This window comes from Protopterus annectens, chromosome 1.part1, assembly GCF_019279795.1.
Source record: "Protopterus annectens isolate FY-2018-M chromosome 1.part1, PAN1.0, whole genome shotgun sequence".
In the NCBI taxonomy this organism is placed as follows: Eukaryota; Metazoa; Chordata; order Ceratodontiformes; family Protopteridae; genus Protopterus; species Protopterus annectens.
In genome coordinates, this window is record NC_056726.1 from 536,990,855 (window position 1) to 537,018,105 (window position 27,251).

The 27,251-nt window shown below is 44.7% G+C and overlaps 1 protein-coding gene across 1 annotated transcript in view; it reads left to right on the forward strand.

Moving 5' to 3' along the window:
• L3MBTL2 (L3MBTL histone methyl-lysine binding protein 2) overlaps window positions 1–27,251 on the forward strand; it is a 1,942,600-nt gene that overhangs the window by 1,358,532 nt on the left and 556,817 nt on the right. The window contains exons 11-13 of the mRNA XM_044087125.1: window positions 9,561–10,440; window positions 10,570–10,695; window positions 11,134–11,399. Of these exons, the coding sequence (XP_043943060.1) occupies window positions 9,561–10,440; window positions 10,570–10,695; window positions 11,134–11,399 (1,272 nt within the window). The remainder of the gene's footprint in view (window positions 1–9,560; window positions 10,441–10,569; window positions 10,696–11,133; window positions 11,400–27,251) is intronic.

Sequence of the window (27,251 nt, forward strand, 5' to 3'; positions counted from 1 at the left end):
TGCTGCAGAGCCTTATAGCCGCACCTAATGCTGCTTAGCTCCAGCCTCCCAACCATAGCTTTGGGATTCTACCCAAATGTAATGACTGCAACAGTGAAACATGAAGAATATAGTACAGTTGTGTACACTTACCATAAATATAGATGTTCGAGTGTATTCACTGTTGCAGTCCAGGTTACCCTCCCTCCATCCCCCTGTCATTCTGAAATTTATCTTTCCTTCTCTATCCTGTACAACCTATGTGGTGTATTTACTTGTAGATGAAGGTTAAGTTTATGTTGATGCATATGTATATACATATATATATATATATATATATATATATATATATATATATATATATATATATATATATAATTTTGCTACATTTTGGGGGGCACCTGCCATCGGGGGCAATAAAAACTAAAGAAAATGGCGTCAGATGTATGTTTTATACCCCTGACGTCATGGAAGAGAAGACAGCAACCGACGCAGGACCCAAGAATTTGGAATTCAGGCCGACTGAGGGAAGCCTGCCAGCAGATTACCCAAATGTAATGACTGCAACAGTGAATACCTTCGAACATCTACATTTATGGTAAGTGTACACAACTGTACTTTTGTTGTGGTCCTTCCCTTCCTTTCCAGTGACAGTCGTGAGCAGGTTTTGCACCCCACCAGGGGCAAGAAGAGTGGTGCTACAGGCAAAAAAAGTTCTGAGGACATGGCACCCGCTCATGATCCTTTACTGCCCAATATCAGATGGGTGGGCATCTGCTTGCCGTGGCAGAAATAATCAAGTCTGTGGTATTAGCGCAGGCCAAGAGCTTCCATGGCAGGAAATCCCAGTGGTTATTTCTTCAACATTGTAGACACTTGTACATCTAAATATATGTTAATTAGATACACAGCTGTTTTTTTTTTTTTTTTAATCTAAAATCACCTAGTAATCCAGTGCCACTTCCATGGGTCTTAAAGTTTGCAATCCAAAGATTAACACTTGCTGCCTTTGAGCCAGTGCATCTGTGCTATTAGACTTCTTTTCTAGAAAGCTCTTGTCTTGGTAGCCATGACTTCAACTAGGAGAGTGCTGGAGCTGCAGGCCCTCATGTGCAGAGAGCCCAGCCTGGTACTGTTCGATAAAGATAGGGTCAGTCATAGTGCCAGCTGCTTTGTGCTCATGATAACTTATGTGCTGTCACTTAAGGTCATTCCATTCAACTGTCCAGTTTCTTTCTCTCTTATTCTAAGTTCCAGGACAGATTCCTCTCTCTACTGGATTCCCGCTGGCAATGTAGGATACTTCATTGTTAGAATGGAGTTCATCAGGCAAATATATTAACTCTTCATTTCCTTTATGCTATGCTGAGTCAGTGAACCATTTTAAAAGCTGGCATTTTTCAAGTGAATGATTGAGCTATATTGTACTCGAATTCAACAGTAGTGTGCTAAGGGTGCAATGTATCTGAACAGCAGCTGCAGCTCTCATAGTCTTGAGAAGTATGTCAACCTAAGAAATTTGTAAGATGGCTGCATGGACCTTGTTCATCTTTTTTAAACATTTCAAGCTGAAATTCCTTTTAAGGGAAGAACCGGAAGGAAAGAATAGGAACAGTCCTTGCCACTGCTGTGTTGCAGAACAAGCTGTAACTTCCTCCTCAAAGAATACATATTGTTTGTTACATGTTGTATTTTCTCATGAATGAAGAAAACTACTGCAGTAATGATTCCTGTGATAAAAATAGTAAGTTAGGTGAGCAACTCGCCCTAACACCAGATTTCAAGTAAGAGATGTCTGCTTTGCTGTGAAGGTGAGCTTCAACACTTTATTTCTTGGCCAAACTTATCTAGATCTCCATAGTCCAGAAGGCCAGAGAGTTGTACTTGGACACTCCAATTGTGGGTGTAACTGTGTAGATCTGATGTTGTTAATCTTCTTTCCATCCATCACTAATGGGTTCGGTTCCGAGCCCTCGGAACTGAGTCGGCCTATTACCAAGCTTGCGCCAGCCAAAAAAACTCTTGAGCTAAGTCTCTACCCAGAATGCCCTTCTCCCTGTTACCTCCAATCTTGTTTGCTGCGTAGCCGTAAAGCAGCATTTCAGCCGAGCTCTCAGCTAAGTGAAATCTTTTTTGATATTTTTGTAAAAAATTTGGATATCTTCATATTTTATCAAACCTTTAGTATTGCTAGTATATTTTCTTTGGTCTAACCTTATTCTTTCCACTCTACCCGTTGTTACCATTGGTAAACTTTAAGTACCATAGTTGGTACGGCCTTTTCCCTTACCCTTGCGATATTTCTTCAATACCATAGCTGGTATTGTTTTTTCTTGCTTAACCTGTTAGCTTTTATCTTAATTCAGGTTTTTCCATTTCTTCTCTTCATACAGTGTATTGTTATATTGGTGAATGTTAAGTTGTCAATCTCTCCTTCATTCTTGCTTGATGGGTTCGGAGCCGATCCTCGGCTCCGACTCTGCACTTGCTAAGCTCGAGAGTCACTTTTACCAGCTCGAGGCAGCCCCATATCCCATGATGCAAGGCGGTAAGTACCCAGATCTCATTTGCCGCTTCGCTGATGAGGTAATCCTTTTACCAGTTCCTGGTAAGTGTTTATTATTATACATTTAGTCACCCCATTCCAAATTTTTTTCTCTTTCAATAGTTTTCCTTTATTGTTAACATACTTGTAAGGGTTTTTTCTGACTAAATTTACCTTTCCCTAGTTTATATTTTTAGTCAGGCCTTCATTCCCTCCCATCCCCCCCTACTGTTAGGCTGTGTGTGTGTGTTTTTAGTTATACCTTTATCTTAATTGTTCTGATTCGGGACTGTGTGTGTGTTTGTGTTTTGGATAGCACTATGTCCAAAGAACAGAGGGTTTCAGGCTTCAAGAAGTGTGACTCGTGCTGTCAGAAGATGTCTCTGACAGACGGTCACACTTCTTGTATATACTGCCTGGGACCTCTCCACCTGCAGGACTCCTGTGCAATTTTTCACTCTTTTAGCCAGAGAGTCCTGCAGGAAAGGAGAAATAAACTTATATTAAGAGGACTTCTTAAACCGGAGGGCTCCCCGGCAAAATCGGCTCCGGGTAAGCCCTCTAAGACTACCAAGGCCCAGGTTTCTGTACCTAAGCCTTCGGCCTTGGCTCTGACTCCTTCGGAGTTGAGATCGGCTCCGGCTGGAGCCGATCTTAGCGTGGAGAAATCTTCGGCACCGATGGCTATCGGTGCCGATACTTTGAAGGTCACTTTGGTGTCGGCTCCGACTGGCTCCGACATCCATGTGGCTCCGGCTTCGGTGTCGTCGCCGACCGGCTCCGACACCATGATTTCCTTGCCTGTATCGGCTCTGGCTGGAGCCGATACATCTATACCTACACTCGGAGCCGATAAGTTATCGGCTCCGTCTGGATACGTGGTTTCTTCGGCTCCGATGGTTCCTTCGAGGAAGAGGTCCAGGTCTCCCTCTTTGGAACCGATACTGTCGGCTCCGGCCTTACCTCTTCTTTCGGAGCGGAGCCATCGGAGCCGATCATCTAGGTCTTCCAGGTTGTCAGACCATGATTTAGAGAGGGTGGTAAGCAGATTGTTAAAATCACAGGCACTAGCCCAAATGCTACATAGTCCGTCTCAACAGACGACTATTAGTCCACACCCTCCAAGTTCCTCCTTCGACTCTACCCCAGAGTTTGGAGCTGGAGTCTACGGGAATAGTTACTGCTATGGCTGAGGGCCAGATACCCCCCCCCCTTCTGTGCCTTCAGCATCTACTCTTATCTCCTCCTCGGGACCTTCCTTGGAGGGATTCGGTGGTCAGGCTTCCCTGGTCTGCTCCGAGGGGGTGAGTGGCATCAGACCCCTGTCCGACCCCGCTCTTCCCCTTGGAGCTTCGGCCTTGGTGAGCTCGGCTCCAACATCGGCCTCGGAGCCTTCCCTTTCAGTGGGCCCGGGAGTCCCAGTTTCTTCGGAATGGGTTCTCTCGGATCTCCCTGGGAGGGGAGCCTTCGAGGTGATGAGGAGTGTGCTGGCCCCTGGGCTCAGTCAGCAGTCTATTCCTTTAGCTCCTCCCTCTACGGTGCCTGTTGATATCTCTTCCCGCTCTCTTGCTCCCGGACCGAGAGATCCACCGCCTCAGCTTTCCCCACTGGGAGGAACCCCCTCTTCCGAGGATTCTCCTGATCCGTCAGGAGATCCTCCGCACAAGAGGACTTGTAAGAGGAAGCACCTGGACTCCCCTGAGTCTACTACTTTGGATACCGACTTAGATGAGTCGGAGGGGTCCCCAAGATCCCCCTCTGAGGATGTCTCCTTTTCGGACATCCTAGAACTCCTGAAACAGAGGGGAAACTGGCTCGCCATAAATCCCTCCGATGATGAGTCAGTATACCTAGAGGCATTTGGTTATCGACCCTCCACCTCCTGGGTGTCTCCGCCTTTTGACCCCCTCATGCAGGTAATCGCTCGAAAGGCTTGGGCTTCTCCTGATTCCGTAGAGCCAGTTCTCAGGAGACCTTCTAAATTTATTACAGCCCCTTTCGAACAGCAATTCCTTACAAAAGGTGTCCCTGTTGATGCCATGGTGGTGGCGGCCGCCACTAAAAAGGAACTTGCAGATCCTTCCGTACCAGTCCATCCTCCTAACAAGGATTCCAGGACCATGGACAGGTATGGTAAGCGGATGTTCTCCTCAGCGACCTTTGCCATGCGTTCGCTGAATTATTTGTCACTTCACCAGACTCCATAGGGACATCCTTAAGGAACTAGGTGAAGTAGTACAGGATCCTGCAGCTCCGGGGGCACAAGACAAGATTGCTTCTCAGCTAGGAATCCTTAACTCCATAACCAACTCCTCCATGCGGCTGATTTCATATGCAGCAGATGGAGCGAGTAGAGCCGCAGGTACAGGAGTGGCTCTGAGACGTCAATCCTGGATGCGGCTCTGTAATTTTGCAGATCCCTTCAAGGCGTCCTTCACAAACTCTCCCTTTGATGGGTCAACTTTGTTTGGTCCTCAAGTGAAGGATACATTGACCAGGTGTGAGCAGGACGGCAAGACTTTTTCTGTTGTAGGGGTCCATTTTTCCACCCCTTCTAGACCTTACCCCAAAGGACAGAAGGGTGGAAAGATGTGGTTCCGCAAATCCCAAGGAGTGACGCCAGATACACGTGGTCAGTTTACCCCTAGAGGCAGAGGGGGTAATAATAACAGACGCCGCCCTAGAGGCAGAGGGGGTCCACAAAACCAGGGAAGCAGAGAGTCTCTCTCTGACAAGCCCTTCCAGCATCCCTGAGGTGTTGCCCGACTGTCCATCCTTGGAGGCAGTCAGGGGAAGATTATCGCTGTACCCACAAGCCTGGCGTTCCCTCTCACAAGACAGATGGGTACAGTCGATCATATCAGAGGGTTACAAAATTCTTTTCGAGGGAAGTCCCTTCACTCACAAAGATTCCCTTCCAGATGTGCCACCCGGTCTAAGGGAAATCGCAAAGTTAGAAGTATCAAAGCTTCTACACAAAAGGGCCATTCAGCCAGTTACAACAGACCATTCAGAGCCCGGAATCTACTCAAGGTTCTTTTTGGTCCCCAAAAAGAAGGGAGATTGGAGACCAATATTGGACCTCAGCAGACTCAACAGGTCTGTGAAAAAGACGAGATTTCGAATGGTCACACTTCAATCAATTTTGCCCTTCCTGGGCAAAGACAACTGGATGTGCTCAATAGACCTTCAGGATGCGTACTATCACATAAAAATTCACAGACGCTCCAGAAGGTTTCTCCGCTTTCGGCTGGGGTCCAGTCATTTTCAATTCAGAGCCCTGCCCTTTGGTCTCACTACAGCCCCCAGAGTGTTCACCAAATGTATGGCAGTGGTCACGGCTCACCTGAGACGTCAAGGATTCCAGTGTTTCCATATCTCGACGACTGGCTTCTTTCAGCCACCACCAGCCATCAACTTCTCCAAGCCAGGGATTACACCCTAAATCTCTACATTAGTTAGGAATTTCGATCAACTACGAAAAATCCTCCTTGTTGCCTTGCCAGTCTATTACTTTCATAGGCGCAAATTTAGACACTGTTTGGATGTCAGCAACCCTCACAGACCAAAGAATCTCAGATATCCAAAGTCACGTGCGGATCATCCTTGCCAGCAAAAAGGTGCAAGCCAGACTGGTCCTGAAAGTGTTGGGCTTCATGGCAGCGGCCATTACTCTTCTTCCCTTGGCCCGCTTCTACATGCATCGTCTTCAATGGATGTTGTTCACCCAGTGGTCTTACCAACAACTTCCTATGCGTCACCAAATCCTGGTGACACAAGCTTGCAAAAACCACCTATCCTGGTGGATTTCTTCTCCCCAGATTCATCAGGGCAGACCCTATGCATCCCTGGCCCCGGTAGCCACAGTCACTACGGACACCTCCCTGATCGGGTGGGGGGGGTCATTATCAGGGCAGGATGGTTCATGGGACGTGGCAACCATTCGAATACCACCTGCACATAAATGTCCTAGAGATGAGAGCAGTGCTTTTAACATTGCAAGCCTTCAACAACTTTCTTCCCTTGGGAACAATTGCAGTTCACACGGACAACATGTCTGTAGTATGGTATATCAACAAGCAGGGCGGAACCAAGTCCTACCCTTTGTGTCGAGAAGCTCTCAGACTTTGGCAATGGGCGATCTCCTCTCATCGGTTTCTGGTAGCAACGCATATCCCTGGGAAAAGCAACATTTTAGCGGACAGATTGAGCAGAGCTATTCTCATGCCTCACGAGTGGTCTCTCAAACAATCTATAGTGGAGGAGATTTTTCTACAATGGGGCCGCCCATGTTGCGATCTTTTTGCTACTCCCCAAAACAGCAAATGCCCAGACTTCTTCTGTCTCTTACCACTGCCAGGCCATCCCCCCAGAGACGCTCTTACCCAGGATTGGCCCCAGGGACTTCTTTATGCCTTTCCTCCCTTTCCATGGATTCCACAAGTACTCCAGAAAGCCACCGTTTTGAGAGCCAAAATGATTCTCATTGCCCCCTATTGGCCTCGACAAATTTGGTTTCCGTTCCTCCATAGTCACCTATTGGTGCAGCCGTGGCATCTGGACCCAGTGCCAGACCTTCTGATCCACCAATCGGGTCACCTGCATCGGTCCATTCCTTCTCTCAACCTCACAGCTTGGTTGCTCCACTTCCTTCCTTAGCCAGGCTTCCTATGATCTCTAACCCGGTTAGGGATATCATAGTGGCTTCCCTTAAATCCTCTACTAGAAGGATTTATACCAGCAAGTGGAAACACTTCTCTTTTTGGGCAAAATCAAAGAATATAGATCCCTTTACTGCCCCTGTTCATGCAGTTTTGGATTTTTTAGCGGAAATCTTTCACTCGGGCTCTTCATCTTCCACGGTCAAAGTTCAGTTGGCTGCTATCTCGAACTTTCATGTCGGGTTTGCAGATCACAATATTATGTCCCACAGGCTTTGTAGAGCTTTTCTAAAAGGGATTTTTCTCCTTAAACCTCCTGTCAGGAGTCCTCCTCCTCAATGGGACCTAAATCTAGTGCTGACATCCTTAATTCTTCCTCCCTTCGAGCCAGCTGTTTCATGTTCACTGAAGTTTCTTTCATGGAAAACACTCTTCCTTGTCGCTATTACCTCGGCCAGGAGAGTTTCAGAACTTCATGCTCTCTCTGTTCATCCCCCTTATTTGGTCTTCCACAAGGACAGGGTATCCTTGAGAACTAATCCATCCTTTTTGCCCAAGGTGGCTTCGAAAACTAATTTGAACCAATCTATTGATCTCCCTGTATTTTTTCCTAATTACTCCAACAGATCGGAACAAAAATTACATTATTTTGATGTTCACCGCCAGCTCAGATATTATTTGGACAGAAAAAAACAATTCAGGAAATCCGATCAGCTCTTTCTTATGCTGTAAATAAGAAAGGCCTTCCTGTTTCCAAAGTGACCTTATCTAGATGGCTTTCTTCCACCATCTCCGAAATCAGCTCAGGGGCAAACAGCTGTGCTCAAAACCAAAAGCGCATTCCACCAGAAGTTGTAGCCACTTCCACAGCCTTTCAGGCTAGACTCCCTTTAGACACTATTTGTGCAGCAGCCACTTGGGCCACTCCTCATACCTTTGTTTCTCATTACAAATTGGATTTGGCCTCCAGGGATAGAGCCAGTTTTGGTTCTACGGTTCTCAAGAGTCTGTTCCATTGAGCCACCCAGGATAGTGGTGCTAGGGACGCGGTCCCATCAAGCAAGAATGAAGGCGAGATTGACAACTTAACATTGAGAAGTTATGTACCTACCATAACGTTCCATGTTAGTTGTCTTCTCTCGCCTTCTTTCTTGCGACCCTCCCTCTTACCCCCTTGCCTGGACAGACCTTGATCTCCCTTGTTTGGAAGATTGCTTCTTTAGGCACCAGTTAGTTACCTGGTTCCCATTACAGCCCTTCCTTTTAGGCTAATTGCTTTCTTTCCTCATTGGAAAGTTTGTTGTGCTAGGTGTTTTTCCCTATAGGTACAAACGAGATCTGGGTACTTACCGCCTTGCATCATGGGATATGGGGCTGCCTCGAGCTGGTAAAAGTGACTCTCGAGCTTAGCAAGTGCCGAGTCGGAGCCGAGGATCGACTCCGAACCCATCAAGCAAGAAAGAAGGCAAGAGAAGACAACTAACATGGAACGTTATGGTAGGTACATAACTTCTCATTTTCTTGTGATTTTTTGAATGGAGTTAACTTGGATTATGCAGTTTGTTGTGGTGTCCTTTTTTACCAAGATGTCTGATAAGTGTACTTCAGGCTTTAAGCATTGTACTTCTTGTAAGGGCAAGTTACCCAACAGTGATTCGCACGATGACTGTGTATGCTGATTGGGAGTGGCCCACCTTTCGGTGCAGCCTCCATGTGATATTTCAACAACTCCAATACTGAAAAGAACAGGAACTTCCCAAAGAAACTCGTGCACGAAAGGATGTAAATTCTTTTCTTTTATTCCACAATCCTATAGCAGTTAAGCGCTTTCAACTGGAACCCAGTCTTCTTCAGAACAGTCAGCAAGCACCATAACTTCCTTTTTATACATAAACCAATACAATCATTTTAAAAATTGCGCCAAAACATTTAAAGGTATAGTACACATTCAGCAGCAATGACCATAAAAAATCAATAATTTTAAATATACAAATGTTTTATAAATATTTTATATAGTTTAACAGTTTGACAGTATAATTATTGTATACACTAGATATGGGTTTATTCAAATATCTAGGAAGATTATAAATATTGATTTTTTATGGTCATTGCTGCTGAATGTGTACTATACCTTTAAATGTTTTGGCGCAATTTTTAAAATGATTGTATTGGTTTATGTATAAAAAGGAAGTTATGGTGCTTGCTGACTGTTCTGAAGAAGACTGGGTTCCAGTTGAAAGCGCTTAACTGCTATAGGATTGTGGAATAAAAGAAAAGAATTTACATCCTTTCGCACAGTTTCTTTGGGAAGTTCCTGTTCTTTTCAGTATTGGAGTTGTTGAACTTTCTTTTTGTTGGTTGACATGGCTGAACAGGAGACTACCTTAGAGGCTTCATTGTCTCGAGAGGAGTTTAATGGACTTCGGGCTGAAGTATCAGCCGTGCAGGGCGAAATACGTAAACTGTTTGAACTCTTAAACAGTATTGCTTCTAACAAGGTACTTCCAAACAGTATTGGTTTTAATAAGGCACTTCAGGCTTCTAATGATGGATTGCAAACTAAGCCTGATTTGCATTCACCCCAAAGTGACGGTTGTCCATCAAAAGAAAGCACGCTGGCGTTCAGAAGGGAAGGGGAAGTCCCTGAAGAAAACCGGAAGGTGTCTGGCGTTGATGCATTGGGGCATGAGGCAACGAGTTTCAGGAGGAGGTTACCCACACCTGAACGTGGTTTCCCCGTAGCTTTACTATCTTCGGAGGATGCAGTTCATAACAACAAAGCCACAATTGATTTACCGGATACTAGTGACGGTTTTGCTATATCACCTAAAGAACAGCGACGGTTTGTTTTTCACGATGATGCACTCACACCAGCCCAGGACTTTACTTTTGATTTTAGTATATCGAGGGCAAGACGTGAGGCCGAACGGAATGGGGCTAGACCAAAGACGGTATACACGAATAAACCTAACGGGAGCATTCAGCAGAAACATCATGTTGACAAAAAAGGTACTGTTGCCTATATTATATCTAGCCCTAAACCTAAACAAACAAAAAGGATTTTTGACCAACCTGAACATAATAAAATAATGAATAGTGAATTGTTTACCACAAAGACAAATGAAAGAGAGCTATTTGAAAATGTGCTAAATGGACATGGTGATATGTATGACTTTGGTAAAAAGAATTACAATAAGAAATTTAATGAGAAAAATCACATATATAGCTCTCTGAAAGAAATGATTTATGACTTTGGTAAGAAACTTACTGCATACAATAATGCAAAATAGATGTTAATTATTTAAAAATTGTATAAATCTGAAGATGGTTCCTAAAGGTTTACGATTTTTAAATTACCATTAAACATATTTTATAATGTGTAAGTGATGAATGAATTTAATAGTATGTTTGATGGTTTTGGAATTGCTTTCATGGAACTGTTATTAAAATATCAACAAGAGAAACGTGACCTTTTAGGAGATGAGTTAGAAATCATGTATGAGACTATATGTAATGATGTAGATTATGAGACTTGGAATGATCTTTTTAAAACAATTTTTCAAGCGGAGTAGGGCCAATATTATATTTGAGAGGAAAAGCAAGAAACTTACTAGGGACCACGAAGCATACAGTAACAACAGAGCTTATATATGGCCTAAAGTTAAAGAGTCAGAAGTAGGTTTTATGTCCACCCCCCGTTGGACTACACATAGGGATTTTCAGAGTGCCAAGCCTCTTTTTGCAAGACATCCCAACAAACAGTGGACCCAATACAAAAAATAGATCAACATTCCCACACAGGAGCAAGTGTAGTTACAGTAGACAAGACTTATGAAACTGAATCTGTGACCTTTACGCCTCTTTCTGATCAGAATATTGTTTCAGAGGGAAATACTATTAGTAGTAGGAAGTCATCTTTGAATTATCCTATGGTCACATGTTTTGAAGGTTTCAAAGTCTATAACTACACAGATGTGGAGGTAAATGACGACTTCATTCGGGTCATGCACAAAGGAATGAAATTTATTCCCACTGTTAGCAATAATTTAGTTGATAATATCAAGCAGGTGAAACTTTTTTGTCGCAAACTCAATTTGGCTGTGATTTTTGATGGCTCAACGGACCAGGCAGTTGGTACGGAAAATATACAGTTGCGCAAAAAGAGTTCCTATGTTCCTGTATCTCATCCCAGTATATCAAATTTTGAGAAATTGGTTAGTCAAGACATTTATAGACTACACAGGGACATTAGACATAGGAATTTGTTGCATAACGGTCCACCACAAAATCTTACTCAATCAGAAAAGGAATGTCTTAACCAAGTGATGCAGAATAAAGAGGTACGCATCATGAAACCCGACAAGGGTGGTGGGTTAGTACTTTTTTATGTTGAAGCATACAAGTCTTTTATTTATGACATCTTAAATCAGGCAGACACTTACGAACATGTCTCCTTAAATCAGATTAACATCGGACACCATCGTATAGATCTGGCTATAGAGGAATATTTAATAGACAACAGGATTACAAATGACACTTATATGTTTTTGAAGAATGACCACCCCATTTTGGCAACCATTGTTGGCATACCCAAACTTCACAAATCCTTGGAGCAACCACCCTTCAGACCCATCATCTCCGGCTCCCATTCCAAGACTTATAACATAGGGAAATGGATTGATCATCAACTAAAACACATTTATGGAAATATCCCACACATCATGAAAGATTCGTGGAGTTTTTTGGGCAAATTACAACATGAATATTGGAGACCAGACCTCATCTTAGTCACCATTGATGTGGTCGATCTTTTCTCCAGTATACCCAGAGAACTAGGAATCGAACATTTCTCAAATAGCCTCAGGAAACATGCAGGGGTTAGTTGGGACATGGTTGTGTTGTTGTGTGACATGATGGGACTGGTGTTAGATCACAATTATATTGTGTTTCAAGGGGAATATTTCAAGCAAACAAAAGGTGTTGCTATGGGTGCGTGTGCCCCATCTTTGCCAACATGGTGATGCTGGAATGGGAAGAGGAAGTGTTATTTAAGAGTCCTTTTTATACTCACATCTCATTCTATGCCAGATTTTTGGATGACATTTTTATTTTGTGGAAGGCCTCTATAGAGGAATTACTAGAATTTATGTCTTTCATCAATCTATCCTCTACATTTTTAAAATTTACTCATCAAACTAGTACTGTGGACATTGCTTATTTGGACGTCTTGGTTGGTCTTGACCAACATACATTCACTTCTAGAATTTTCCGCAAACCAACTTTTTCCAATGATTACCTACATTTTACAAGTAACCATCCTCCACACATTTTTAAAAACATCGTAAAGGGGCAGTGTATCCGTGCAGCGAGGATGTCTTCGACAGAAGCTGTGATGAGAACGGAACTTGATACCATTAGGACATTATTTAGTAATCGTGGATATCCGGACCACATGCTCCTGGATACAATTGAATATGTGGGTAACGAATGGGGTAAGAAGTACCCCCCTTTATTAGGTAAATATATAGTTAATGAAAAACATGAAGGGCTGCCATCCAGTTATTCTAGTCGAGCATGTATTTTGACTTACACTCCACATCGTGTTTTATTAAGGACATATTACGACAACATTGGAATATACTTGTTAGTTAATTTGAACGTAATGTGGGAAATTCTCCTGAATTTGTATATAAGACAGGCATTAATTTAAAAAGATTATTAGAGAAAGCCAATTATGATAATGCCACAAAGGATATGTACAAAGGTACAACAAAATGCGGCAGATGTAAACAGTGTAAGTTTATTAATGAATCCAGATACATTAGACTTAAAAACTTCAACTCTACATGTATTAGAACTAGAACTGGAAATTGTAACACAAGTAGGGTGATATATATTGCTACATGTTGTACTTGTCCTATGTATTACATAGGCAAGACTGAAAGAGTTTTCAAAAGCGTATATATGAACACCTTTACCGCATTCAGAGGAAGGACATGAAGAATGCATTGTCTAAACATATCCATGAATATGGTAAAGAGCACACTTTTCAGTTTGCTATCATAGATACCATTAGTTATTCAACATTTGGGGGAAACTGGAAGATGAAACTGGCTGCCTTGGAAAGCAGATGGCAGATTTTATTAGACGCTACTAGACCCCCAGGACTAAACGAGTCCATCAGTATTAAACCTTTCTTGGTCCTCTCTTAGTATAAGTCATTGAGTTATTATAGTATTGGCAATATACTTATTGATTTATTAAAAGTCTCAAGTCTTCCAATATTGATAGTAGTATGAATATGAAATAGAGTTTTTAGTTTTTTATATACTATATATAGTTTACATACATGTTTAAAAATAATTTTAAATATACAAATGTTTTATAAATATTTTATATAGTTTAACAGTTTGACAGTATAATTATTGTATACACTAGATATGGGTTTATTCAAATATCTAGGAAGATTATAAATATTGATTTTTTATGGTCATTGCTGCTGAATGTGTACTATACCTTTAAATGTTTTGGCGCAATTTTTAAAATGATTGTATTGGTTTATGTATAAAAAGGAAGTTATGGTGCTTGCTGACTGTTCTGAAGAAGACTGGGTTCCAGTTGAAAGCGCTTAACTGCTATAGGATTGTGGAATAAAAGAAAAGAATTTACATCCTTTCGTGCACGAGTTTCTTTGGGAAGTTCCTGTTCTTTTCAGTATCCATGTGATATTTGTCAAAGCTTCAGCCAATGCACTCTTAATGAGCGCAAAAATAAACTCATTCTGAAGGGGTTACTCAAGTCTCCCTTTTCAGAGGCCATTTCTGCGATGGAGGTCTCAACCCCTCCTTCTGAGGACAAAGAGATCCCATTCTGTTCCTCCTTCACCATTGTGCGAGCAGAACAAACCTGGGAAATCTAAAGTCTCTAAGTTATTGTCTGAGCATAAATCTGCCTCTTCGGTGGCTCCTTCTTTGGCTCTGACTGTCTCAAAACCTATGGTACCGACGCCTGTTTCGGCACACGTCCTGCCTCCGGTACCGATCATAGATCTTACTATGCCTCTTTCGACTTCGGCACCTGTCGATACTTCGGCTCAGGGTACACTTTTGACTACATCAGTTTCCACTTTGGAACCAACCGTTTCGGCTCCAAGTGCCACTTTGGCACTGAGCATTGTACCAGCCTCACTGGATATGACCCCTTTGCTTCCAGTCTTGAAACTAGAGACTAAGGTGCCAGCAGACCTTGCACCACGGACCCAATACTCCCCCTCCATTGACCCGTTTCTGGGCCAAGCGTATAGCCCATTTCTCTAACGTCCTGACTCTCCTTCTGGAGTGTCCACTAGATCCACCAGGAGCATTTCGGAACACTACGTGGTGCGTCTTGTGGACCAGCTATTGTTAGCCAGGGGGATTCCCTCACTTTCTAAAACCCATCCACCTGCAGGACTTTGGTTGCCTTATCCACGGACTCCATCTTACACTCCTCCTTTGACCATTTCTGTTCCGAAGCCTTCTGCTCCGACATCCTCCTGGGAACCAATCACCTCTGCGCCTATGGTGCATCTCACTCTGGCTCCGAGTTTGTTCCTTTGGTCTTTGGTTCCCGGCAAACCGGTCCTTCCTCAGTCTGGGGTTTGGGGGACTGGCATGTCGGCCCAGGGTACGGTGCCAGCTTTATCCTCTGTTCCCTCCTCAGCACCGATAGCTGCGTCCGCACTGATCCTGCTTGAGGCTCCATCCATGGGGCCGGGTCCATCTGAGCGGGTGTGACCCCGGTCCCGAGGTGGCCTTTCTCTGTTCCGGGCTCCCATCCCTCTTTGGGCGGGCCTGCCTTTCGCATGATGGAGATTTTTGGCAGCACTCTTTTGATGTTAGAACCTCAGTTTTCACCCCCTAAGTTACAACGGTCACAGATCACCCCCGGGACACCGGGCAGAAAAGCCGCAGGACACCCCTGTTCAGGGTACCCACTTTTCCAAGTCCTCCTCAGAGACCCCCACTGAGGAGCCCCCTCGAAAGAAGTCATGCAAGAAGGAAGCACGTGGACTCACGTGAGGAGTCTTTAACAGAAGACACATATTACGACGATGGTGAAGGGTCCCCACGGTCACCTCCTGATGATGTCTCAAAGCAGAGAGGTGCCTGGAAGCCCTCTAGCCCTTCATCTGAAGAGTCCGTGTTCCTGCAGGTTTTTCATGCTTGGCCTTCAACCTCTTGGGTGACCCTCCCTGCCGACGAGCTCATCCAGCTGGTCGTGCAGCACGTGTGGAAGAACTCTGATTCCATTGAGGTGATCCCCCGTAGACCAGACAAAATTCTTTCCCCTCCCGTGGAGAATCCGCACTGGTCCAAAAGGTTACCAGTTGATGCTATGGTGGTGGCAGTGGCTGCAAAAAAGGACTTGGCTGAGGAAAGTCCCATTGTCCACCCGCCCAACAAGGAGTTCCGGGTGGTGGACAGATTTGCAAAAGCATATTTTTGCATCCGGGACCTTTGCTATATGCTCCTTCAATTATTTGGCACATCTTACGAGGCTCCAGAGGGACTTTATCTCCAAACTCTCTGGGACACTCGCAGGACAGTTGTCTGACGAGGTCAGGGACAAAGTGGCCTCGCAGCTAGCAACCCTGGAATCAATATCCAACTCCTCCATGAGGTTGCTCTCACACATGACCGAAGGGGCACTAGAGCAGCGGGTTTCGGCATTATGAGGCATCATGCCTGGATGCGCATCTGTGACCTCGCGGATCCCTTCGTCTTCCTTTCTGAATGCTCCCATCGAAGCTTCATCCCTTTTTGGCTCCAAAGCGAAGGACACGCTAGCCAGGTGCGAGCAAGACGGAAAAACTCTGTCTGCCATAGGCCTACGGTTTTCCAACCCTATCTCAGGGTCATTTCCATGCCACCCGTGGTGATACTCCTAGAGGCAGAGGGGGTGACAATTCTGGAAGACACCCCTATAGAGGCAGATTGGGTCCTCGCAACCAAGGCTCCAGGGACTCCTTCACTGGACAGCCTTATCAGCACTCCTGAGGATCGGCCCGATTGCTTACCTCTGGAAGGAGTCAGGGGTTGTTTCTCTCTGCACCAAGCTGTCTGGCAATCTGTCACCACCGATAGTTCGGTGCAGAATATTATCACCAGAGGTTACACCATTCCCCTTTCTTGTCAGCCAAAATTTCCAAGAAAACTTCCCGACGTTCCACCCAGTCAAAGGGAAGAAGCAGCTTCTGAGATTATAAAGCTGTCTCAAAAAAGAGTCATCCAACTAGTCCCACCAGACCAGCGCGGATCTGGATTTTACTCAAGATTCTTTTTGGTGCCAAAAAAGACAGGGGATTAGAGACCCATTTTGGATCTCAGCAGATTAAACAAGTCTGTCACCCACACCAAATTCCGGATGGTCAGGGTTCAGTCCATCCTTCCCTTTTTAAGAGAAGGTGATTGGATGTGCTCTATAGATCTCTGGGATGTGTATTACCACATCAAGATGGACAATTGCTCCAGAAGTCTGCTTCACTTCTGGCTAGGAGCCAATCATTACCAATTCTTTGCCCTGCTGTTCAGTCTCTCTACAGCCCCCCAGTGTGTTCACGAAATGCATGGCAGTATTAACAGTTCACTTGAGATTAAAAGGATTCCGGGTGTTTCCATATCTAGACGACTGGCTCCTTACTGCCCCCTCCAAGCATCTTCTGATAACTACGCTACAACATAATCTCTCCCTGGCAAAATTGTTGGGAATAACGATACATTGGGAGAAATCAAATCTTATCCCTACACAACAAATAGAGTTCATTGGAGCAGTGTTCAATACTCAGTCCTGTCTGGTATCACTCCCTCTTCACAGACTCCATCGACTGAGGCTTCAAATCTGAGATTCTTTCTTAAACATCAGCCTCTGCAAGGGAAGTTCTTCAAGCCCTAGGTTCTATGGCTGCATTAATTCCAGTAGTGCCTCTGGCAAAGCTACATATGCAAATTCTGCAGTGGCTCCTTCTGTGTCAATGGTTCCCAAACTGTCATCCCCTGGATTACAAGATTCAAAACCAATTCCTGCAAGCAGGACCTGCTTTGGTGGATGAGGTCAGACGTAGGTCTTTGGAGCTGCCCATTTCAACCCTTCCAGCACACAGTCATTGTGACCATGGATGCTTCCCTGATCAGGTGGGGGGGGGGGGCATTTCCAGGGAAAGACTGTCCAAGGCACATGGTCCACCTCATAGGCCCACCTGCATATAAGTGTTCTGGAACTGAGAGCCATGCTGTTAGCATTGCAGGCATTCCATTCGGCTGTCCCCTCTGGGGCAATTGCATTTCAATCAGACTATATGTCAGTGGTCTGGTACATAAACAAGCAAGGAGTAACCAAGTCCCACCCCCTGTGTTGAGAAACCATGAGAATTTAGCAGTGGGCGGTAGCTTTCAACCGCTTTCTGATAGCAACGCATATCCCGGGGAGTTCCAACGTGATTGCGGACAAACTGAGAAGATGCATCCTCATGCCCCACGAGTGGTCCCTCAACCCCGAGGTGGCGTCTGTAATCTTCAGCCACTGGGGCCAGCCTTGCTGCGATCTTGTCGCTTCCCCTTCAAACACCAAGTGCAGCAGCTACTTTGCCCTACTTCCTATGGAGGGGAGTCATCGAGGGACGCTCTGAGCCACGATTGGCCCATGGGACTTCTCTACGCCTATCCCTCCCATTCCTCTGATCCCACAATTTCTAAAGAAAGCTCTTTGGCTGAGAAGCAAAGTGATCCTCATAGCCCCATTCTGGCCTCGGCAAGTTTGGTTCCCCTTTCTTTGGCCTCACCTAGTATACCCGCCGTGGATTCTGGACCCTCTTCCAGATCTGATCACTCACCCCCAGGGATTGAGTCGCCTGAACCTGTACACACTCAGGCTGACAGCTTGGTTTCGCCACTTCCACTAGTCGCCAGGCAAGCTAATCTCTTCTCACCTGTTTGAAACATCATTCTGGCCTCTTGCAAACCATCCACCAGAAAGACTATATCAGGATAAATGGAAGAGGTTTTCCATTTGGTCCAAGGATAACATGCTGGAAAGTTAGACCCATATTCGGCTTCAGTTACTGCAGTGCTTCAATACTTGGCTAAGTTTTTTGATAACGGAGCCTCTGCCTCTACAGTATGAGTGCATCTAGCGGTATTTCCAATTTCCGCACTAGTATATATGGTACCCCTCTTATCTCTTTACGCCTCTGCAAGGCTTTCCTCAAAAGGACCTCTCATCTCAATCCTCCTCTCAGACAGCCTGTAGAACCATGGAACCTCACTTTAGTCCTACAGTCTTTGACTCAAAAGCCCTTTGAGGCTGCCACTAAGTGTGACCTAAAGTTTTTGTCTTGGAAATCTTTGTTTTTGGTAGCCATTACCTCTGCAAGAAGAGATTTGGAGCTGCAGGCATTTTGCATTGAGGCCCTACCTGGTCTTTCATAAAGACAGAGTGTCACTTCGGACGAACCCATCCTTTCTTCCCAAAGTTGTTTCTGAATTCTCTATTAACCAGTCCATTGCTCTACCAGTGTGTTTTCCGAATTTTGCCAGTAGAGGAGAGTATTGCCTTCACACCTTAGATGTACATAGGCAATTGAGATTTTACCTAGACAGGACCAAACCTATCCGTAAATCTGAACAGGTTTTCATCTCCTTTTCGGGACCCAAAGTGGGAGAAGCCGTTTCCAAGATTACATTATCAAGATGGCTAAGGGACTGCATACATGTCACCTATTCCCTCCATAATGAATACATGCCAAAAGTTAAAGCCCACTCCACTAGATCTATGGCAACTTCTATAACATTCGCTTCCAAGGCATCCATGGATGACATCTGTTCAGCAGATACTTGGGCTAAGCCTCATACCTTTATCAATCATTACAAATTGGACCTGGTCTCCAGGAGGAGAGCTGCCTTCGGCTCAGTGGTACTCCGGAATGTTATTCCAGAAGGGCCACCCATGGAAGCGTGGGATTCTGTCCCATCAGTGATGAATGGAAAGAAGATGAACAGCAGCAGATAAAGAAGTCATGTCTTACTGTAATGTTCCATCTGTGTTTTTCATCTTTTCATTCATCATTTCCCATCCTCCTTCCCCCTCCAAAGGCTCCTGGAGGATGGTTTGGGTCTAAGTGGTGCCCTAGGGTAGTCGCGTAGAAGTGGCCTCGGCTTTACTTCCTTTCTTAGAAAACTTGGTCTGAGGTAACAAGGAGAAGGGTATTCTGGGTAGAGACTTAGTGAGAGAGTTGTTTTGGCTGAAGAGAGCTTGGTAATAGGCTGACTTGGTTCCGAGGTTTCGGAACCGAACACATCAGTGATGAATGAAAGAAGATGAACAACACAGTTGGAACATTATGGTAAAACATAACTTCTTTTTTTTCAAAGATTCATATCAGTACTGCCTCATTTAATATTGAGAACTAAGCAGGTACAGAGCAAAAGCCCCTTTAGACTCTGCAGACTAAGGACAGCAAGGGTCTGTCTGCACCTGTGATGAGGGCACATGTCTGAATGCTTTACTATCAAAAAGAGCTGAGTATTAGAGCATGAGTCACTTACTTACGTGCCATATGTCAGCCAAAAAGGAGCTATAGTTGTGAGGGATATATATGAAAGCTTTGGAAGTCCTACTTGAAAGCCAGACATCTATGAACAATTCCATGAAAAGACAACACCACTGTAGCAGTGATCTCCTACTCAAACTTCTACTGAGATGATGAGTTGTTTGCACAGGTGCATTTTTCTACCTTTCCTGACCAGTTCCTTCAACAGCTTGGCTCTAATCAAACTCTTGTCATCCAAGATGATCAGTATTCTCTGTGCTGCAATAACTTTTGGGCTAAATGGGCCATGTCCTGGCAGGACACACAAGCTGGCCAGCTTCCAAAAGCTCTGGCTCCCTCCACACATTCACTGTGACCAGCCCTGTGGAGGGAATTCAGTAGTCAGAGTGGTGATTTTTTTAGTATTGTCTTGCCACCTCTTTAAGAAGCAGCAGCCAGCATTCTGCTTCGATTCTGGAAAATAAGTCCCAAGTGGGGAACCCTGTATGGCAGAATATTGCCCTTTTAATAAAAGAATGTTATTTTTAACAGGGCTTTTTATCAATATTCCCCTTTAAGAAACCGTATTCTAATATTGGGAGTTTCCTGGAAGTAGTATTCTAATATTGGGAGTTTCCTGGAAGTGGACACATGGCAGGCTACCCGCAGTCAGCCAGAATTCCAAAGTCTAGGTCCGGCGTCTGTTGCTGTTGCCTCCTCCCTGATGTCAGTGCGCCAGGGGTATAAAAGATGCAGCCAATGCCATTTTCTTCAGTCTTTCTTGCCGCGCGGTGCCCGAAGCAAAAGCAGTTCGCAAGTGCCGGTCGGCCGACGCCTGAGATTTTCACAGACGAATTTCAGATCTGAAGTCTTCATTAAAGCAAAGTACCTCGTTGGGGAAACTTTTTTCTTGCTCCAGACCGATGTCAGAAAAAGTTAACAATTGTATTTCTTGTGGGAAGCAAATACCTCATAAGGATTTGCATTCTTACTGTATTCCTTGCCTAGGCCCTGATCATAACATTGCTAGCTGTCGGTTTTGTGCTAGATTCAACCAAAGCACTATTAGGTGTCAGTTTGATTTTGCTTTTCATTACTTTGGCCGAAAATTCAATTATATAATGCCGTCGGAACAGCCGACGACCGGCGTTTCTAAAAAAACGCAAGGAAAAAGAGAAGGACAGGCATCCGAGATCCAAAATCGACGACGAGGCTTCCGCTAAGCCTGTCGCTGGTTCGCCGGTTTTCAGTGAGGCGCTTTCACAGCCCCTGACGCCCACTACCTCAGAACCACAGGCCGCTGATGACTCCCACGTGTAGCCAGCTAGGCCTTTGGATACTCACAGTATTGGACACACTGAAATCATTCCCTCAGATGGGTCCGGAGCCACTGAGCAGGCATCGGCTTCTGAGGGTGTTTTCAGACCTATACAGCTATATGTAAAGCCTACTTCAGCTTCCAAAGAAAAGACTAAAGCAGCTTTAAAGACAAAGAGACAAGTACAGCATTCTCCAGGACAAACTTCCATGTCTAAGAAACAGATGCTCAAAATGGCGGAAGACCTTATTACCTTGATCAGGGGTTCCCATCCCCCTCCTAAGAGGCCTAGGCAAGAGACAGACTATGACTCTTCAGATCAGGTTTCCATTTCCTCTGACTCCTCTTCTCTACAGGAATACTCTCTTCCTTCCTATGAAGATTCTGATGCTGAAGAATCCATTCCTTCAGCCTCTCCTCCTGAGGATTATTCTTTTGGGAAACCCTGCATACCATGAGGGAGCACTTCCACTGGGAGAGCCAAGATTACTCAGAATCAAAGAAAAGGTTTAGAGATTTTCTTTTACTTCCTCAGCACAGACCTCTTGCTATTCCCCCTGTGCGAGACATTGTAGAAGATGTATTTTCAGAGTCCGGCCTATCTCCAGACTCCTTACTTCCAGCTCCTGTTAAACCAGACAGATACTACAGGGTTCCAGATTCACATAAATTTCTTTATAAAAACCCTGCTGCTGACCCAGAAACTATTTCTCAGGGTCCCAAAGGGGTTAAGGCCGCTACTGCAAAAAACCCTATCCCTTCTGACAGGGATTCAAGGGCACTAGACAGATGGGGGGAAAAGGTTTACACTTCTGCTACTTTGGCTGTGAGGGCTTTAAATTGTCAGTTTCATATGATTAAATATCAGCAATACTTAATGTCACTGTTAAAACAGAAAATGTTGGCCAATTCTGATTGTGCAGAAAATAAGGAAATGCAGGATTTATTGCAAGCAACTGAACGTGGGAAAGCATACTTTGCAATGTGGATGTTCTTAGTCTCCCATTGCTGCAGTCCTTACATATGGGTAGTCCGCTGTCCACAATCGGCCCGAATACCAAAGGGCTAGAACCGGCGTCGGTCATCGGCGCCCGAGACTGACGTCAGTACATGCCAGTACAAATGCGCACGACCGACGCCATATACTCAGTCTTTCTTGCCGCGTGGTCCTAAGCAGAAGCAGCCTTTTGCAAGTGCCGTTCGGCGTTCTGGAATTGTCGGTTTTTGAGTTTCAGACCGGAGACCAAGTTGGGCTAAGTACCCCGTTGGGGACACTTTTGTCTTTTTCTTGCCTCAGTATTGACGGATGTCAGAAAAAGTTAATAACTGTATTTCTTGTGGGAAACAAGATTCCTCATAGGGATTACCATTCACTCTGTATTCCTTGTTTAGGGCCTGAGCACGACGTGGTTGGGTGTCGCTTTTGTGCTACTTTTAACAAGCGTACTATTAAACGTCGGTTGGACTGTGCTAGGCTTGTGTTTGGTAAACGTAATTACAACATGCCGTCGGATTCTCCGATGCCTGGTTCTTCTAAGAAACGCAAAGAGAAGGCTTTGCGGTCCAAACAGGATGAGTCATCCACTCCGGACGCCGGTTCTGTAGAACCACCGAATACTTCAGCGGCTCCTTCTGAAAGTTTACCTGTGTCTCAAGGGGAGCCTTTGTTACTACAGGAAGTGGCTTCTCCTGTGTTAGGCCAGGCTGAGGGTGCTTCTCAGATGTCGGTGGTTCCCTCCACTCATAGGGTAGTTAGGCCTCCTCCTTCTCAAAGCAAAAGCCATTCTAAGTCTAAGTCTGCCCCTGCTGGTGCTAGTCCCCAGGGTCCAGCTCCTAGGAAGCACATGTTAAAGATGGCTGAAGATTTGATAACTTTAATTAGGGGTTCTATGCCCCCCCCTGAGAAGAGGCCCAGGGTACAGACAGAGTTGGAGGGTTTGGTTCAGTCTTCCAATGAGTCAGATTCTTCTGTGGAAGAACTTCAGGATTTCCTCCCTATTCTGATTCGGAGGCTGAGGACACTACTCCCTCAAGGCCCCTCCAGAAGATTTTTCTTTCTCTGAGACTTTGCATTCCATGAGGGAACATTTCAAATGGGAAGGCCAGGATTATTCTGATTCTCGTAAAAGGCTAAGAGAATTCTTGTTTTGCCTCAGCATAGGCCCTTGGCTATTCCTCCTGTACTGGATGTTGTTCAGGATGTATTTTCTGAGGCTGCCCTTAACCCAGATTCTCTGCCTCCTGCCCCGGTTAAACCAGATAGATACTACAGGGTTCGGAAGCTCACAAGTACTTATATAAGAGTCCTAGGGCTGATCCAGAAACTATTACTCAAGGCCCCAAAGGTGTTAGGGCTTCTGTGGTTAAGAATCCAGTTCCTCTGGACAAGGATGCTAGGGCCCTGGATAGGTGGGGTAAAACTGTATACCTCTTCTACTTTGGCTATGAGAGCTTTAAATTGTCAGTTTCATATGCTCAGGTATCAAAATTATTTGCTGGGCCAATTGAAATGTAAAGTAGATGCTTTAGCTGAAGGTATTGAATGTAAGGAGCTTCAGGATTTAGTGCATGCTTCAGACCAAGTTGGTAAGCATTCTTTGCAGTGTGGTTTTGATGCTTTACAGGCTTCTTCCAGAGTGGCTGCTACTAGTTCAGTTGTTCGCAGGCATGCCTGGCTTAAAGATCAGACCTTGTCAGAGCATGTTAAGGCTCGAATTATGGATGCTCCTCTGCAATCTGATGTTCTTTTTGGCCCTCCAGTAGTCAGTTTTGAAAAAAATGGAGGAAAAAGCTAAGTCTATGCAGACGGTTAAGGACTTTTTACAGGTTCAGCCCCCTAAGTTCAGTAGAAATTGGCCTGCTATAAGGGATGGTCTTTCCCCTCTTCGGATTATCAATCTAGGGGCAGGGCGAGGTAGAGGTAGGGCTTCCTCTCAGGGCCCTGTTACTTCTAGGACTTTGAGTTCTTCTACCCTTTCTGCTGGGGAGGGCAGGGGTCAGTCCTTTCGGAAACAGACCCAATGACCTGTGTCTTCAGCTGCCGGACTCTGCCTTGCTGGCAGCTCCTCTAGGAGGAAAACTGGGACTTTTCAAAAGGAATTGACATTTGGTTACCCAAGACAAATGGGTATTGGACATAATAAATCGAGGCTACAAATTTTATTTTCACACATTCCCTCCTTTCAAAGGTATGCCGGATGTGCCTCATCAGCAAAGACTGGAAGCACAGGCACAAATTTCTTCTCTGCTTCAGTTGGGAGCAATACAGGAAGTACCTTCTGCAGAAAGGGGCACAGGGTTTTATTCCGTCTTTTCTTAGTGCCAAAGAAAGGAAATACTTGGAGACCAATTCTGGATTTGTCCATTCTAAACACCTTTCTGGAAATTCCAAAATTCAAGATGTTAACACTGCAACAGCTGTTACCTATGCTGGGCAAAGATCACTGGATGGTGACTCTGGATCTCAAAGAGGCCTATCTTCACATTCCTATCAGGTCCAGTTGCAGGAAATTCCTGAGATTTCGGAATGGGAATTTGCATTATCAGTTCTCTGCATTGCCCTTTGGCTTGTCTACTGCGCCCAAGGGTATTCACAAAAGTCCTGGCTCCAGTAATAGCTTTTCTCAGACTAAAAGGAATTCAAATTTATCCTTATCTGGACGACTGTTTGATTCTGGCTCAAGGCAAGCACGAACTTCTTCAACATCTGCAGTATGTAATGACAGTTTTAAGATGCCTAGGGTATTCTGTGAACAAAATAAAGTCCAGTCTAGTACCCTCACAAGAGATGTGTTTTCTGGGTGTAAGACTGAACACAGCTGCTCAGATGGCATTTCTTACCCCGGACAAACAAAGAAATCTTCACCTATACTTCCAACAGTTATCAGTAATGTCCAGGCTGACTGCAAGGACAGTCCTTCAAGCCTTGGGATTCATGGCATCTTGCATTCTAGTACTTCCCAATGCCAAACTGCATATGAGGAAGCTGCAATGGTATCTCAAAAGCGTTTGGACTCAACACAGCCACGATTTGGACACTGTCATTCGGATTCTGCCTTGCATTCAGAAAGAATTTGTGTGGTGGGCTCAGGAATGTCACCTAACCAAGGGACTCTCTGTGACCCAACCAGAGGCAAGTCAGATATTAACGACAGACGCCTCGGAGTCAGCCTGGGGAGCTCATTTCACAGGAAAATGGATTCAAGACCTTTGGCGGCCAGAGCTACTTCACTTGCATATCAACATGAAAGAGATGCTGGCAGTTCAATTTGCTTTGGAAGCATTCAAGGGCCTACTTCAACCAGGACTGGTGTTGATTCGAACAGACAACACAACTGTCATGTGGTACATAAACAAGCAGGGGGGAACTCATTCTTACCCTCTTTGCAGACAAGCAATGCTGTTATGGGAAACTGCTTTAAATCTGCACATCACTCTTCGAGCGCAGTTTCTGCCAGGAGCACAAAATTCTTTAGCAGATGTTCTGAGCAGACAGATTGTGGATCCTAACGAATGGAAGTTGGACCCTCAGGTATTTCTTCAGTTGACCATGGCTTGGGGAACTCCAGACATAGATCTGTTCGCTTCTCCTCTGAATTTCCAACTGCCACTGTTTTGCACAAGGCTGTTTCATCCAACAGCCTGGAAAATAGATGCACTATCCTTCAGTTGGAGCAACCTTCACGTGTATGCTTTTCCTCCTTTGCCTCTTCTTCCAAAGGTACTGTTGAAAGTCAGGAGGGACAAACCTTGCATGATCCTTATAGCACCGGATTGGCCTCGTCAGCATTGGTACCCTCTGTTGAGGAGCTTAATTCACGGGACACCTTGGCCATTACCACAGATTCCTCACTTATTGTCTCAGGAAAACAATCATTTTCTCAATGTCAGGGTGCAATCCCTACACCTGACAGCCTGGCGCATTCTGTTTTAAAGAAGGAGGGCCTTCAGCTCCCTCAACAAGTTTTGGATGTTATTTTGGAAGCCAGGCGACCTAGTACTCGAAATGTTTATGCTGATAAATGGAAGAGATTTTTTCTTTGGAGTTCAGCTAAAGGCTTTGATGTCAAATTGCCTAATTTGAGTTGTACATTGCAATATTTGACTGTATTATTGGACAAGGGTTTGTCCTTCTCTTCTGTAAAAGTGCATGCTGCAGCTATTTCTGCTCACTATGATTGTGACCCTCCTTTGTTTTCACATCCATTGGTTAAACAGTTTCTTAGAGGGGCAAAGAATATAAGACCCCCACGAAGAGCTCCTACTCCTGCCTGGGATCTTAATTTTGTTTTGGAAAAGCTGACTCTGCCTCCTTTTGAACCTGCAGCTACAGTTAAATTGAAGTTGTTGTCTTGGAAGGCTGCTTTTTTGTTGGCTGTTACTTCTGCTAGAAGGGTATCTGAATTACAGGCCCTCATGGCAGTGGAACCTTTTCTGATTTTTCACAATGACAGAGTTTCCTTACGTACTAATCCTACTTTTATGCCTAAAGTGATTTCTAATGTGGCATTGAACCAATCTATACATTTGCCTACTTTTTATGCTAACCCCCAAAATAAAGGGGAAAAAGTTTTGCATTCTTTGGATGTACACAGGCAGTTAAGGTATTATTTGAGCAGAACCAAAGAGTTCAGAAGATCTCAACAACTATTTGTTTCTTTTGCTTTGACTTCACAAGGGAAAGCTGTCTCGAAACAAACTATTTCCAAGTGGATTGGCCATTGTATTGCTTTTTGTTACTCTCATCATGGAAAGGATGTTCCAGTTGGGATCAGGCCTCATTCTACTAGGGCTACGCCACCTCTACTGCTTTTTGAGAGGGGTAGCTACTAAAGACATTCTAGAGGCAGCTACTTGGAGTTCTGTACATACCTTTACAAAGCATTATCATTTACCTCTTTATTCTAGGTCTAGGGCTGGGTTTGCCACTGCAATCTTACAGGGCATGTTAGCAGCTCCTAATGCTATTTAGTTGGCCAGCCTCCCTTTTTTCCGTTGCTCTGGGATTCTACCCATATGTAAGGACTGCAGCAATGGGAGACGAAGAACATAGTACAGATTTGTACCTACCATAAATGTAGATGTTCGAGGATCTCCATTGCTGCAGTCCAATTTTCCCTCCCTCCTTCCCCCTTTTTAGGTTGGGTTTTGGGTGGTGTTTTTTGCATTCTGGCGTCTGAGGCA